The 16,593-nt window shown below is 36.1% G+C and overlaps 1 protein-coding gene across 3 annotated transcripts in view; it reads right to left on the reverse strand.

Moving 5' to 3' along the window:
- Positions 1-16,593, reverse strand: part of phip (PHIP subunit of CUL4-Ring ligase complex) — a 35,682-nt gene that overhangs the window by 6,477 nt on the left and 12,612 nt on the right. For 2 of the 3 annotated variants that reach the window (XM_079848829.1, XM_079848831.1), the window contains 25 exons: positions 16,491-16,591; positions 15,451-15,491; positions 13,206-13,304; positions 11,965-12,121; positions 11,745-11,879; positions 11,473-11,601; positions 10,377-10,602; positions 10,097-10,216; positions 9,518-9,701; positions 9,156-9,261; positions 8,805-8,936; positions 7,490-7,590; positions 7,159-7,372; positions 6,205-6,318; positions 5,975-6,082; positions 5,759-5,883; positions 5,581-5,663; positions 4,809-4,920; positions 4,374-4,435; positions 3,514-3,669; positions 2,770-2,890; positions 2,521-2,646; positions 1,999-2,071; positions 1,762-1,818; positions 1,474-1,629 (listed from right to left, as the gene is read on the reverse strand). In XM_079848829.1, the coding sequence (XP_079704955.1) occupies positions 1,474-1,629; positions 1,762-1,818; positions 1,999-2,071; positions 2,521-2,646; positions 2,770-2,890; positions 3,514-3,669; positions 4,374-4,435; positions 4,809-4,920; positions 5,581-5,663; positions 5,759-5,883; positions 5,975-6,082; positions 6,205-6,318; positions 7,159-7,372; positions 7,490-7,590; positions 8,805-8,936; positions 9,156-9,261; positions 9,518-9,701; positions 10,097-10,216; positions 10,377-10,602; positions 11,473-11,601; positions 11,745-11,879; positions 11,965-12,121; positions 13,206-13,304; positions 15,451-15,491; positions 16,491-16,591 (3,038 nt within the window). The remainder of the gene's footprint in view (positions 1-1,473; positions 1,630-1,761; positions 1,819-1,998; positions 2,072-2,520; positions 2,647-2,769; positions 2,891-3,513; positions 3,670-4,373; positions 4,436-4,808; positions 4,921-5,580; positions 5,664-5,758; positions 5,884-5,974; positions 6,083-6,204; positions 6,319-7,158; positions 7,373-7,489; positions 7,591-8,804; positions 8,937-9,155; positions 9,262-9,517; positions 9,702-10,096; positions 10,217-10,376; positions 10,603-11,472; positions 11,602-11,744; positions 11,880-11,964; positions 12,122-13,205; positions 13,305-15,450; positions 15,492-16,490; positions 16,592-16,593) is intronic. The other variant, XM_079848830.1, reaches the window with a different exon arrangement.

A 16,593-nucleotide genomic window follows, 5' to 3' on the forward strand; every position in this document is an offset into this window, starting at 1 on the left:
AGGCTGCTACAAGGAGCTTCCAATGGCAAGTGACGAGTCCTACACAGTAAGTTTTTTTTCCCGTTAATTATGTTTATGCCTCATGAGAGATGTTTTGCGTATTTCGGATTCATAACGAGGTCTTTTAGGTTTCGTAACGTTAGACGTTTTTTATCCGACACGTTTGTAGCTGCAGCTGTGGTAACTAGAGCAGAGCTGGCAACCCGGATGCCGAAACACTACTGACTTTGTGATTAGTAGATAGGTGGAGGGTGGGGCATCAGGCCAAAACACAACATGACAACATCAACATCAGTTGAGGGCTGCAACTTCACTTTTAAATGACAATATCCTGGCCGGACTACTGTTGTCAGTGATATAAGTATTTGAAATGAACATGATTTCTTAATGTCTAGTGACATATCAGGGCCATTTTATGATTAATTGAAATACATTTCTTACATACGGTACCTTTAAGAAAAAACAATTTACCAAATATTATATTGTTATTAATTTAATTTGTTTTAAAGGGGTGGTTGATTATGACTTCACTTTTCTAACTTTAGTTAGTGTGTAATGTTGCTGTTTGAGCAACATCTGCAAAGTTACAACGATCAAAGTTCAAAGCAAAGGGAGATATTTGCTTTTAAAGAAATTGCTTTTTAAGGACTACAACAAACGGCTGGTAGGGACTACACGACATTCCTCCCAGGTTTGTGACATCACTAACCCTAAAATGTACATAAATCCCGCCCCCGGAACACGATTTATAGATTATCAAGACAGAATATGCTAATCAATGACTAGAAGATAACTACACATAAGCTACATAAATTCATCAACTAACCATTCAGAAATGTTGTCACTACTTCTTGAGTCTCTCCATCTTTCTGACTCCGGTTTGAACATAAAAGGCTAAGTTTTTGAAATTTTCAGGACACAAGCTCCTGAAGCTCCGCCCCCTGTGCTGGGAGCAGCAGCTCATTTGCATTTAAAGGGACAGACACAAAAACGGTGCGTTTTTGCTTACCCTCAAAAAGTAACAATTTTAACATACTATATAAACATATCTGTGGGGTATTTTGAGCTACATACACACTCTGGGGACATCAGAGACTTATTTTACATCTTGTGAAAAGGGCATTATACTACCCCTTTAAGGACTTAAAAGTTTTTACTGGACAACAAGACAAAAATACTGATTAAAAAAAAGATTTTTGTAGTGTGTGTGTGTGTGTGTAAATACATTGTGTATGTGTAGTTGACTTTGTGTTACAGTATTGCAGAAATCCCCCCCAAAAAAAGCAGAAAATGTACACTTTGCACTTTACAGTTTTGGTTTGTCTAAAATTAATACATTTTTATATGTCAAAAATAACAATAACATGAGGTCTGAGGCCGAGACTATGGCATCCTTCATAATTCCCACCCGATGCTATAGATATGAAGTACAGTTCTGTGTGTATGTATTTTCTCCATGTGTCTGTGTGTTACCGGATACTCCTCCAGATCCACAGGTTGTCTGAAAGGCTCTGAATCTTCACATTGAAAGATGAGCTCCAGCAGCTCTCTGCAGCGCCCCTTCCAGGCCTGAGGGTCTGATGTTGGTTTACTGCGCAGACTCCTCAGGATGGGCTGCTGCCGCTGCCTCTGAAACAGAACAACACTCTCGATTAGCCATGATGTGCATGTATGTTACTGACAGACTTAATTCTTGCATACATAATCAATCCTGTTTTCTCTGGCATGGTTAGAAAGGTAAACAATCACTTAAATGTACACCTTCTTATTGCGGCTAGATGTACAAGGCGCCTCATGCTCTTCATCCTCATCTTCATCCTGATTTGGGAAAAAACGTGTCAAAGCATGTTACGCACTAACATAAATATACACATTTACATTTCCTGAATACCAAGTGCTTGCAAAGCAGCAAAAGAACAGTTGTTAAAGGTACTGAAATAATGTATTAAATCCTGTTCAATATGAGTGGTTATGAGTGTGTGTTTCAATGGCACTTACATCACTTGAATCTGAGAAAGCGGTTTTCTTCATGCTGTTATATAGTGAAATAATATCTGTACAACTTTGGTCCCTGAAGAACACAAACATAGAGACAGGAAGTCAGAAAGCATGTATGACTTTAAACTAAATGCCGATAATTATTTTTAACTAATAAACAGCTAGTATTAAAATGTATACTATTTTGTCTGAATAAATTAAAAGAAATCAATCGATTTAATAGCTACAATGGAATTTAAGCATTACAGCATTGCAATACAATGTATGTGAATAATGCATATTCATTTTGAGACTTCCTAAATAATACATCAACAGTGTTAAATCATTAGTGTTTTTAAAGAATAAAGTGAGCATGAAATGATGGCAAAAGCAATATAAATGTAAAAATAAAGAAATTAAATATCCAATATCAGACGATACAAATGAATTAAAATACTGATACCGATATCAAAAATCAATATGCAAACAATATATTGTGCATGCCAATTCAATACTGCCGGTTCAGTTTTATTTGCGACTCACTTAATAAATTGTAGCATGAGGTCAGATACGAATTTGGCAGTTCTGACAATGAACGCGTCTGGTTCATTGAAGGTTTGAGCATTGTGTTCGATGTAGCGTACCTCCCACATCAACGTCGACATTCGCCTGACAAAAACACCAGCAAACAACAGATGCACATATAAATTCAATATCATCTACATTAGTATACACTGATTTTGGAATAAATTAAGTGCTGGATTGTCTTGTCCATTCAGAGTTCATGCTGACCTATAGAAACGGTTCTCTAGTCTGTGTCGGATGGTGCTCAGATCTGTGACGTAAGCAACCACGGTGCAGTACGTTGGATATGCTTGCAAGTCCACTGGCAATTCAAATGGTACAGCCACATCTGGAGGAGAAAAAGAATCTCAGTTATATATAGGGATGAGTTTGTGGCAAAACCTTTTACAGTGCTTGCATTTTATTGTTCTGTCTTTTAATATTCATGTGGTGTGACGTGGTTTGTGGCTTTATTTACATCCATGTCACGCCAAGACCGGTAAAATACCGGAATTGCCGCATTCCACGCACAAGAATTTGTTATAATGCATAATGTTACATAAGGTTTATATTATGTATATTACATTATGTATTTTAACAGTGTTGTTCAATAAAACCATATAATTACTTGCTTTTGATACTTTATTTTAATCAATTATTATTGCCTCATTGTTATTATGTATTTTAAGTCATTTAAAAGGCTAATGTTCACTTAGGTCTAGTTTTATTACAACAACAACAACAACAAAAATATTAGATTTAATGTCAAAATAATCAAAAGACAAATTTTCCAGTCATATATTTCTTAAAAACAGAGTTAAAATATCGTCCTCATGAACCCAATAACATGTATCGTCTCGTCTTGGGAGTCAAGTATAGCCCAGTCACCCCTAGTTATATTCCTTTAGTTTCGGACACAGCCATAGTAAGGCTTCTCAGTTATCATGTAATGCTAAATGACAAAAGTCATACCCAAAGTGCAAATCTGGTTGATGCCCCTGATGATGCGTTCACACTCTTCGTCACGTGTGCGTGAGCCCCACTCTCCTTCTAGGGGCTTGTACAACAAGGCCTTCTGCTCCTCCTCAGTTAGAGGCACACTCAGGCCTAACTCGTCAGGAAATACTGCTGCAGACAGACAGAGAAAATAAGATGGAGGAAAAGAAGAGACAGACAATCACAGCTCAGTTTGTATTGGTAATTAAAACAATGCCAGCTGGACATCAGAGCAGTTGATACTCTTGATGGTTGCCATGCCAACTACCACGTTTTTATGTGTGGGTCAGGTTTTGCCTACATTGTGGGGACCAAATGTCACCACAAGGACAGCAAAACTCCTGCAAACTATTACTACAATTTTAAATAACTATTCTATTGTGATATATATTAAAATGTCATTTATTCCTGTGATGCAAAGCTGAATTTTCAGCATCATTACTCCAGTCAGTGTCACATGATCCTTCAGAAATCATTGCTGATTTGCTGCTCAAGAAATATTTCTTATCAATGCTAAAAACAGTTCTGCTTATTAATATTTTTGTGGAAACCGTGATACAGTTTTTATTTAGGATTCTTTGACAAATACAATGTTCAAACGTCATTTATTTGAAAAATAAATATTTTGTAACATTGTAAAAGTCTTAACTGTCACTTTTGATTAATTTCATGCATCATTGCCTACTTAAAATATGAATTTCTTTTTCTTTCTTTTTTCTAGGCAAATTAAAGCAAGTTTAAATGAAACGTGTTAACTACAAAAAATCGTAAGAAATTAACTGAATCCTAAAATCAAAGTTATTTCATTCTATTGACAGCCGTAGTGTTTATCATACCTTCATTGGGAATCTCTTCCATGTCCCATGGGCTCATTTTTTCTGTATCTCCATTATCCCAGCTGCATCACACAATAACACAAAGCTGTCAACATTATGTCATCTACTATTACCCAAAAAACATGTAACACCACACCACACTAAGCTCACAAAAGATTAATTTCTAAGCCTCCATATACACCATGTTAAGCCTTTAACTTAAAAAATCAAAGATTGAGTGAAGCTATAGAGCAATTAACATCAGAAAGATTTGTGGGTTTTAAAATTCCCTATTTGTTAATGTAGTTAAAAGCAACATAGAACCGAGGTTAATGTAGAACGAATAGGGTGTATTGCTTGTGGCCTCATGGGTTCATGCCTGGTTAAGACACCATGTAACAATAATTGAATTACTCCAGAATGTGTAAAATGTGTAGATGGACATGGATAACTGACCAGACGTTGTAGCACTGGAACAGAGAGTCCGGATATTCGGCCTGATAAGGCTCCTGACTCTCAATCGTGCCAAACCACCAGGCGTCATCTATCACTGCACGGAAACGATCACCTGACAAAATAAATGGGTGTCAAATCAGACATGCTCATCAACTCTGTATCAGGAAGAAGCAGTCATTAATAGAAAAAGCAACAAATGAAGTTATTTAAAAATACATAAAAAACCCAATTCATTTAGACAATTACTTGAATACAATTTTCTATTAAAATTTTGTATTACAATTTTCTATTACAAAATTTAATTTTTGTGAAGAAATAATTTATATATATTTAGATTTTTTCATTAAAAATTTTGTAAAAGTGAAACATATTTTTAATGAAAAAATCTAAATATATATAAATTATTTCTTCACAAAAATTAATTTTGTTTTGTAACAAAAACAATGTAACAGAAAGGGCCACTGTGATGACTGTCATGGTCAGTAAGCTTTTTTAAAAAGAGCAAGATTAAATCAGGTCAAATGGAGTGTGAACAATAATGTCTGTTCAAGGTCTAAGAAAAATATCTGAATACTTTTACTTTGACATTTTTAGTCATTACAATAATTTTTCAACATGCATAAAACCACAAAGATGGAATTTATAAGAATTTAGCACTTGCATTTTGAACTAGATTTAATCTTTTCATCATCTCGAACATATGTGTCACTGACCCATTTAAACCCATATAAATTAAAACCTGTGCAGAAACACACTCAATTCCCACACTAACCTATCATCCAGTTCCTCTGTCTTGCATTATCGAACTGCTGCCGAAGTACCAGGAAGTCAATGACATCAGGCATGTCGTGGTATCTGAGACAACAATAGAAATGCGAGTCGCAGGTTAAAAGCCACTCAGCGAAGATCATCGTGAATAAGTCACCGTGACTCACGCAGACTGCACTCACTTCATAGAGAAGGAGCCGCCCGTCAGTTTGCCAGTGTCTGGGTCCAGGAAGGCCAGCTTCAGACAGCACAGAGTTGGCAAACCGACCTCATACTTGATGCCCACTATCTTCAACAGCTCCTGCTCCTGTAGGCACACAATCATAAATCATTTTCTTTGTTTTATCATGTGTATGAAAAATACTATGAGGTTAAAATGTATTTATTCGAATACTTACCCTAAGCTCTAACTTGTGCCAGGGCTGTTTTTTAGGATTTATACTGAAGATCTTGTTTTTTTTGGCCATCTCCACGTAAGCTTCATGGCCTTGACGGAAATAATACACCTGTTCACAAACACAACAAGCAGCTTAATATTAACCATGTTTCTACACAGCACATAAATACAAATATTTCACATTTTAATTATTCTTTAGCAGACTGTTGCACCGAGGAATGTGTTTTTTACCTCATCGCCCATCTGTGGGGTGAAGGGGCATCTCCGTGGCATGGTGTCAGTGATCCAGGGTGAGGGCAGCCATTCCTCTAATGTCAAACCCTGGTTCTGCAGTTCAGGTATCCTCTAAATGAATAAATACACATGTTAAATACACTCAGTTCTCACGCATGCGTCGTGGTGCTCTCGTGAACTCACGTCAGAGGCCCACACTGAAGAAAACGAATAGTTGGATAAACTTATTTTTGTTTGATTTTGCACACAAAAAGGATTCTCATCAGTTGATAAACTTAAGGTTGAGCCACTGTAGTCACTTGGACTATTTTAACAAAGTCTTTACTACCTTTCTGGGCCGGCAGATGCAATTACCTAGCAGCCTCTGAAGGAGTGAGACAGCTCTCAGATTTCATCAAAAATATCTTAATTTGTGTTCCGAAGATGAACGAAAGTCTTATGGGGTTGGAACAACATGAGGGTGAGTATGATGAGAGAATTTTCCTTTTTGGTTGAACTATCACTTTAATAAAGGTTGTGCATTTGCATAGAGACATCAGTGTCAGTGAAGAGTTTGAGATTAAATGAGACGTGATGTGTGAAGAATAAAAAGATGGGGAGAGTTTTTAAAAAACACGTTTTCAGTTGTGAAATATTTTTTGTGTGTAATTTCAAGTCAAGATATAATTGTAAAATTATGCAAAAATTGTGAAAGTATTATTAAATTGTGTTCACTTTGGATATATTCAAAGCTAGCTATGAAATTAGCCTTGGCAAGAGAAAGGAATCTGTAATTTTATTCCAAACATTTTTAAAATGTCATTTCCATGGTTGAAATGACATTTGTTCATAACGGTTCATGAAAAAAAAAAAGAAAGAAGAACAGAATGTTGTCAGTGGACACATTCAATAACCTATTGAGCTTGACTGGTGTGTTTTGAGGGAGTTTAATTTCTAAAAAGGACCACTGACCTTCCGTTTCTCCTTTGGCTTCTTCTTCTTTGGTAGGGCTCCATCTTTGTCCTGCTTTTCTTTCCTCCTCTCTTTCTTGGAGTCTTTTTTCTTCTCTCCATCTTCTTCCGAGCTGCTGGCATTCTTCTTCTTTTTCTTCACGCTGGTCTTCTTGGGCGGTTCGAGGTTTATGCCAGCATCTGCTGTCCAGTCTGAGTAATCGCTGGAGTAATCACTGCAAATATAAACAGATCCGGCATATACAGTATTTGTGGATCTGACTGATGTATGTGTATAAGGACTGTCAGATGAGCACTGTGTCATATGAAGTTTGAGGGCAATGAACATTTACCTGGAGCTGCTGTTATCATCAGGCCAGGGTTCTTTTTCCTCTCTTTCCTCTCTCTCTTCATCTGATGATTCTCTACTTGGAGGTCTTGCTTCTGTTTCTCCCTAAAAACCAACAGGTATAAAGAGACTGAGGATTACCACACTCTTTTTATGCCATTTTTGCAGTGTAAACAACTGGAAAGTATAAAATATTCACAAACAAGCCAGTTCACAGCAAATTCCAATTTCACTAAAAAGCAGGAGAGCATAAAATATTCACAAACAAATTTTAGATATCAGAATGACTGTTGTCCAAACTGACCAATGACTGCTATTTTTTTTAAAACTCTCTCTAATCTATCTCACCTCCAAAAAAACAATTGATCTTCACAATACAATATTTCTGTTGCAGTGTGAAGGAGTTAATTTCATTTTAATGCATGTTTTTCAAGGTGAAAATTAAGATTTGGTGTAAGTTGGCACTTACACTGCAGTTGACAGTATGAATCTAGAATACTCGTTCTATAGATTGAGAAACCTACACTGACACTACAAATGGACCACTCACACTCTAACAGGGATTTTAACACAACAGATGGAACAATAACACTTCAGACACAGCAGCAATAAAAAAAAAGACAATCCCCACAATAAATGAAACAATTTCAGTTTTAAATGTTCAAGTCAACATGAACTCAAAATTGACCCTACGTACTTGCGTAACACACATTCCTGTATAGTGAATGATTACTATATAGCATGGCAATCTTATGGCAGTCTTTTAACAAAAGGTAATAACTTGCACTGCCTCTGAAATGACTTTCCTTTTTGATCTGTCACCAGGCCCTTTTAGTTTTCAACCACCTGTCATACAGTAACCACTTTTCATGATTCAACTGCAATTGAAAGTCAAATACAGTACTTTTTCCACTCATTGAATATTCTGTTCCTCTCTTAAATCGTCCAGATGTACACTACCGTTCAAAAGATAGGGGTCATTAAGATTTCTTTTCTAAAAGATATTAAAAGTTTTATTCAGCAAGGATCCATTAAATGGATCAAAAGGGACAGTAAAGACTTTTATATTTTTACAAAAGATTAGCCTCGAAGATAAATTGCACCGTTCTCGCGGCTCTCGGCCTCGTCCTGCTTGCTGCATTCACGATATTAGTGTTTTTTTTACTGTTTTTGATCAAATAAATGCAGCCTTGGTTAGCATAAGAGAATTCCTTCAAAAACATTTAAAAAAATCATCATACTGACCCCAAACATTATTATGGGTGGTAACTTTACTATTTTACTATTCCTTAAAGGGACACGGCATGTTTTAACAGTACCTCAGAGGCACTGTGTTCTTCCTCGTTGGGTTCACTCTGACGACTCGTTTCCTCCACCGCCAATCGTGTATGGTAGTTATGCTGGTTACCCTGGTAACGGCGCCCCTCCTCCACAGCATTTTCAATAGCATGCTGGTATGAGAAACACAAACTTCAGTACACATACTGAATTTAAATTGCATGTTAAACAGTAGCAACATGTCATCAAGACACATTTATATTGATATAAAGGTTTGGCGGTTTATGATGCTGCACACACACAGTGCATTTATCCAACCTCTGACTAATCAATTAGTGAGGAAGACTAGTTTATCTACATATTTAAATTGATGATCAGATAGGATGATTTACCCGGTTTTCTCTGTGGTACTGGCTGTGTAAGCTGCGCCTCCTCCTCTCTGATCTGTAGGTGTTGATTTCCTCCTCCCCTTTAGCTGTACGCCAGTTTTCCTGCTTACTACATTCGCAAACAGACACACAGAAGTGTCACAAACACCTCATCTATGTCTAACTGGAACAAACAGTATTATATTGCAAGAAACAATAGAAAGAAAGAAATGAGAAGGTCTTGTTTGAGTAGGAGGTGTCCATCAGAATTTTAACTTCATTATACATCATAAGGTTGGTTTGTTTTTTCTTCCAGGTTTTAAAAGCCTGATTTGCAGTGTGGTATCAGACTTTTGGACCCCACTGTATTTCTGTGTGGGATTTACCAAGCTATGGCTGGTGATAGTTCAGGAACGAGGACCCGTCGACTCCACGCCACCAGGTCTCTCTCGGTAGCGATCTCACTGCGCGGAGCGTTACTGTGCATCTGCCGAACACCTTCGATCTGTCCACTCCGTCTCAAACCCACGTTAGGTGGAGAAGAGACTTCTGTGGGAGAACTGACAGATCCTACACACAAATAGACATGCAACGTGCATCAGCATTACTGCCGTCAACAGTATCACAATCACCACCCACCGGTTTATAGAGATCATCTTATGACATTTTTATACTTTACAGTAGCGATAACTTTGTCTTGCTAACTGGGGGGTTTGTAAGGCACTATGTTTTGTAAAGTCATGGACTGTGAATAATACAGGCTTTCCATGTTTTTAACTGTTGAATGCATATCTGAATGTCTTTTTTAAATTAGCTGTTTTTTGTTCAATAGCACATTAGTGTTTACTGTGGTATCAAGAATCATGAAATTTCACTGGTATTGATATCGAGTGGTAGCAAACATTTAGTATTGTGTCAACCCTGCTTTACAGAAAACAAGCTAAAAAACTGAGAGTCTGCATTACCTCTATTGGCTCTGGTGTCAGAGCCCAGTCTCTGGTCCTGCTCTTGCTGTAGTCTCTGGATCATATTATCAAGAGGACTCGAGCCTTCTGCAGCCTGCTGGCTAACCACCTGATTGAGCCCTAATTGAGGAAAAAAGACAAATACAGAGACATTTGTTCAGTGACAGATTGTAGGTGTATGTTTGTGAAAGTTGTGAGCATAAACAACTGGCCAAAAATTACTTCAAGAATAAAACCACAGAAAGGAAACGAAGAGAAACTGCCTGTTTGCGTTTCTTACCTGATGACGTGAGTCCCATCTGGGGTATGAGCTGTTCATCTCTGCAGTTCTCTCTGCCGGGAACCAGTTTCTGGTAGCGTGGAGGGTGAGGGTTTCCGTCCACGTCCACCAGGAACGGCGGGGGCATGAGGTGGGGTGCTTGCTGGGTCTGTTCATCCAGCACAAAGTTATGGGCATCACGGATCAGCGGCCGATAATCAGTGTGGAAGAACATCTGATCTGCTATCTGAAGAACAGATCAATAAATACATTCAGAGTAAATACACGTAGACTAAAACTGAATAAAGACAAACAGACAGAATCTGTATATTGACATCATATCAGTTACTGACCGATATTACAGATTTTTTTTTATATTGGTATTGGACAATATTGGGTATTTAATTGTGCATGCTCATTTCCCCTATTTTTACATTTAGATTATTACCATTTCTGTCATCTAACACTCACTTAAAGTTAATATTTAAAAACAATAATTTAACAACATTGTTAAATATAATCTTTGTCAAATCTCACAATGAATATCCATTTTTATACATTATAATGTTTTATAAAATGTACTTGTAGCATTTAAAACTTAATAGTTTTTTGTTTGTTTTTTAGACAAAATATCGGCCTGAATTTTAATATAGGTGCATTCCACATTTTTGCAATATACACCTACACTATTTATTTGAAATAAAGCTGGAAAAAAATATTAGATGGGGAAAAAAATAAACAAAACAATAAATTAGAAGAGTTGCCTTGGAAACTAACTTTAATAAGTTTAATTACTAAAATTACTAAAACTGAAATACAAATTATTTTAAAGCTAGATAGACATATAAAAAAAAAAAAATGTCAAGTTGAATGAATGAATGAGGCATTTATATAGCGCTTTCATATGTACTACTGTATACCCAAAGCGCTTTACAATCATATCAGGGGATCTCTCAAGTTCATAACAAAATGACTAAAACTAGAATTAAAATGAAATCACAGAGTGAATTAAAAAAGCAACGTGATGAAGTCATGTGACAACAATGTTGGATACTATTCAATCTATATTTATTTTATTCTGAGCATAGTGTCAGAGACCGTCATAGGCTTTCAGTACCTTGTCGTATCTGCTGCTAGAGCCAAAGCCGAAGATAAGCAGGTGACCATGAGAGTCAGTGCAAGCAAAGTGCTGCCCGTCTGGAGAACACTTACAGTCAAAGACCGCACCGTGGCCCTGACCCTCGATCTACACACAAACACACATCAGAGTAGAGAAACACAGTCTGTGAGACACAATAAACACCAATAAATCAATAGATTTGCATATTTACTTAGGTCAAACGTGATAGGATCTGATAAAAGAAATGGGAGTGTAGGTGGTTGGTTTACCATGTTGAAGTAAGAGCGTATTTTGACTCCTCTTGCCAGATCCCAGACGATGGCGTTCCCGTCGTGACCAGCAGAGAAAAGCACTCTTGAATCAAATGGATGTGGCTCCAACACAAACACCTCATCCTCGTGGCCCTGTGGGTGAAGGGCCATGATGACAACATGATTCATCACATATCGTCTCCTTTCAATCATTCTGGAGAGATCCTCACACTCTTACCATCAACACATGAATAAGGTTCCCCGTGTAAGAGTTCCACACTTTCAATGTCAAGTTGTTCGCAGCAGTGATGACTGTGTTGTCATTGCAATCCCAGGCCACCATAGTCACCTTCAGTTTTGTAACTTTGTCCTCTAAAGGTGGAGGGTTGTACTTGCTAAAAAAAACAGAAAATAAGAAAAGTTTTTAAAAGAAACAATTAGGAATGGCATTTCTAACTTTGCTTTGCAGCTGGCCTACTTTTAAAGGGCAAAGCAATGAGAGACAAACTATACGGAAAGACAAACTAAATGTTTCTATTTTTCTAATTTATAAAAAATGTATACAAATGACATTAAGAGCATAATAATTTGAGTAAAATGTTAAATTGAAATTTGATATGAATTGAAATTCTAAAAATTTGGTATTCCAAATGTAATTTAGAGCTGGAATTAAGTGGAAAGTTATAGGTTTATATATATATATTATATATATATATATATATATATATATATATATATATATATATATATATATATATATATATAACCCCTTCAGTCGTGACTTATTCACGATACAGCACTAGCCTCGAGTACTTTATTGCTTTTATAAAACGGTTACCACAAAATACAAATATTAAAGCCGAAAAATATGTATCTATGCAACTTTCATGAAGTAAAATCACTAAAAGCATTCCTTCCGCTGGAAAAAATAGTCCCTGACCTTAAACAGCAACAGAAGTTACATACATTATTTCGCCAATAGATGGCGGCAAAGACTGTCTTAATGAATGAGTCAGTCATTTAGACATATACTGTATATATATTTTCAATTTGGTCTTTTGGACCCCACGGTAATTTGAAAAAAGCTGCCAAAATTAACAAGTTAACATGAAAATGATTAAATATGTTCATGTTACTACAGACTGATAGGACCTTTATCAGTAAATGATGGAGAAAAGAACATCCAAAAAAAAAAATCCAATGGCATTTGTTTGCTTATTGTTTTGTATTGTTTTATTAAGTTAAGAAGATAATCAACTTTCTAGATTGAATATGAATCCATTGGTGGAGTTGTATGTTTATTCTATAATTGGCTTTAGAGTTGTATCTCAGTCGCTGCTGTGTTTTCAGAATCAATTGACCCCGCGGCACTCCCAAGTAATTATGTTGCTAACGATCAATTGTTTAGCAAACAAAATGTAAAATTAATGCACAGTTAATTGAGCCATACTTTTAAACAGTGATTAATGTTTATCATACCCAGGTAATTTGGTGGCCATGTCCAGGAGAATGCTCCGCCAGTCTTGCTGCTGCAGCTGCCATATCCGCGCTGTGCCATCTCTACTGCCACTCACAAACCTACACACAATTTATGGTTTTAGATTTATGTTCAAAAACCTCATCTAAAAGAATACATATTCATTCCTTTTCATGAAGCTTCAGAATGAGGCATACTGTAATGCACTTTTAATCTACTAAAATGCTTAAAGCGCTTAGTAAAATGAACAACTTGCAAATTCATTTCCACTTTTTCTATCACTTCAAATTTATTTAGAAGGAAAATAAGTTGAAACTGAAAGCTCGTGAAATTAAGTTAAAATGAGAAAACGTATGGGTTAGTCTGGAGTGGCCTATGCAACAGCGAGTGTAGTTAATATGGTCCCAGTGCTTTTCCCCAACCACAGGATTGATTTTGTAAAGTTTATTTCTTTTTGTTTAATGTGCACTGAATGTGGCTCTTTTATTGTTGACCATGTATTACTCTATAATTTTTATTAGTTTATTTTCCCAGAGATAAAAAAAAACCTATCATATTTTGCTAGACTTCTATGCAAACACGCTTTGTATATAAAATGAGTAAAAGTATTAAGTATTGAAATTACATAGTATTAAATGTGCATTTACATTTACATACATTTTCTGTATGCATATGTGTATTGCTCTATAAAACAGTGAGGTTTATTGATGTGTGCTGTATGTGAATTACACAGCAAAAGATAATTTTCTTAAACAGTAATCACATTTTCTTAAACAGTCTCCTTTTACAGTAACAATATCTATACATCTTTAAAACAATTTGAGAAGGAAAATTACATAATATATTGGGTTTTTTCATTGAAACGCACACGCACGCACACACACGCACACACACACACACACACACACACACACACACACACACACACACACACACGCACACACACACACCACTCGCACACAGATCGGAGATCGTGCTGTGCACAAAGAAACAAGCACAGAAATTTGTAGTCAATGCTGCCCCGTAAATTTTATAAATAAATTATCTTCGCTACTGATTTGCTACATTATATTACTCAGCATAGAGGTTGTAACGTCACTGTTTTTGAAGTAAATAAACTCACAGCTATATTGCTAGTAGAGATGCTACACAGACGCAGGAAATTCACATGCACATCTCTCTCTCTCTCTCTCTCTCTCTCTCTCTCTCTCTCTCTCTCTCTCTTTGCAATGAGAGCTAATACACTTTTCTTAACACTGGCATTTTTTTGTGTGTGTGTATTATCCTCAAAATTTGTTAAGAGTTTCATAGATTTTTCATAGATTAAAAACAATTTTCCAATGGGCTAACAAAAGTAAAATTTTTGAACAGATTCTAGATTTTATCTAGATAAAATCTTAATATCTTATGCAGTGTTGATTCTCAAGTAAATTTATCTTGGGAAGTTTAGACATTTGTGCTGAAAAACAAGACATAAATCAGAAAACATTTTTTGCAGTCTACAAAGCAGTAGCATAGCATTAATGTGAATTATAAAGTCAAAAATTGCATTACACCGCAAGGCAGGGAGGATGTGTATGACATGAGCTTATAAGGTTGCATAAAGATAAGAGTGTATTACTCAAGAGTGTTACTCCGTTAAATAAGACTGCACACAGTAACACACAATGCACACACAGTCTACTCATTTGAGGCATGAATATCTTCTTTTTGACAGTATACTCTTCTGCAGTTCTATTGATTAGTGAGATTTCTTCCCTCCTTATACATGTAACACTGGATGCTGTCTCCTCCGGTAAAAAGAATCCATGTGAACATCCATCTTTTTAATTCCTTAGGGACCTGTTACAGACCTCTCCATCTTATTCTCCTTCTCTCTCTCCTCGTTTTCTCCCTCTTCTCCTGTCACACTCTCTATTTCTCTCCCTCCCCCAATGCAAAAACATTTTCTCATTAAATTAAAGCACGTGAGGAACATAAAAGAGCTTGCAGAGACTGGCGTGTGTGGGTAACTGTCATATGCCTACTGTTTAAGTAGAAAGACATTTCATGCACCAGAATTCTTGTACGATGTGTATCATAGGCATGTTTGGGTGTGATGGGAACAAGGGTATTTTTTCTGCTGACAACATCAGCTCATAATTATAAGAACCCCCATGTTCCATTAATCCAACAAACCTGACATGCATACACACACTCTCTCACATTCGCACATGTACACAGAAAAATGGAGCCAGTGTTGCTTACCTATCTCCACTATGGGAGAACTGGATGCTGTCGACTTTATCCTGCGGAAAAATACAAAGTCATTAAAAAATATGAGGATAACCTTAAAACAATAATGCATTCCTGCAACAGTAAAGCCAGTAAAGAGAATTAAAATGAGGTGCTTTAAAACAATAGATCAATATTATATTAATAATAAGAATTTATTTTTAGGTGGACACTATTATACATTTATAATACACACATACACACTGGGGGGGGGGGGGGGGGGGGGGCAGTATTACTGTACATAGATGTAATGTGATAAAATTACTTATTTTATAAAATAAATATGATATTAGACCATTATGAAATATGTGACCCTGGACCACAAAACCAGTCACGTGGGTCCATTTTTTGAAATTGAGATTTATACATCATCTGAACGCTGAATAAATAAGCCTTCCATTGATGTGTGGTTTGTTAGGATAGGACAATATTTGGTCGAGATACAACTATTTGAACATCTGGAATCTGAGGGTGCAAAAAAAAAACGAAACATTGAGAAAATCTCCTTTAAAGTTGTCCATTTATGTTCACAATTGTGCAGCATTCACTCACAAAAATAAATGTTTTATATATTTACGATAGGAAATTTCCTAAATATCTTCATGGAACATGATCTTTACTTAATATCCTAATGATTTTTGGCATAAAAGAAAAATCGATAATTTTGACCCACACAATGTATTGTTGGCTATTGTGACTGGTTTTGTGATCCAGGGTCACATATAAAAGTATATATGCCATCTATTATACATTGTATAATTACATAGTTTATGTAATTACAAAATAGTTTAATATTAATAATTTAGTATTTTTGCATTTTTATAATATCGGAGCGTTTTACCTATTTGGTAACAGAGACAGGGTGTTAGAAAACGGCACAAACCAGATTCAAACTTTTCATTTGTGCAAATTTTTTTTGCATGCTCTACCTCTAACTTTTTTGAACATCTAAATTGCATTTTTGTTTATTAGGGTGTAAATAGTCACAAAATGAAAACAAACGAATTACATACAGTGTGAGACTCCAGCTCAGATATCTTCTCTGGTTGTCCACCTCCAAAGTAATAAACCCTAATGATGTGATCAGTGCTGCCTGTTGCGAGGAACATCCCACCT

This window comes from Squalius cephalus (genome assembly GCF_949319135.1).
Source record: "Squalius cephalus genome assembly, chromosome: 18".
In the NCBI taxonomy this organism is placed as follows: Eukaryota; Metazoa; Chordata; class Actinopteri; order Cypriniformes; family Leuciscidae; genus Squalius; species Squalius cephalus.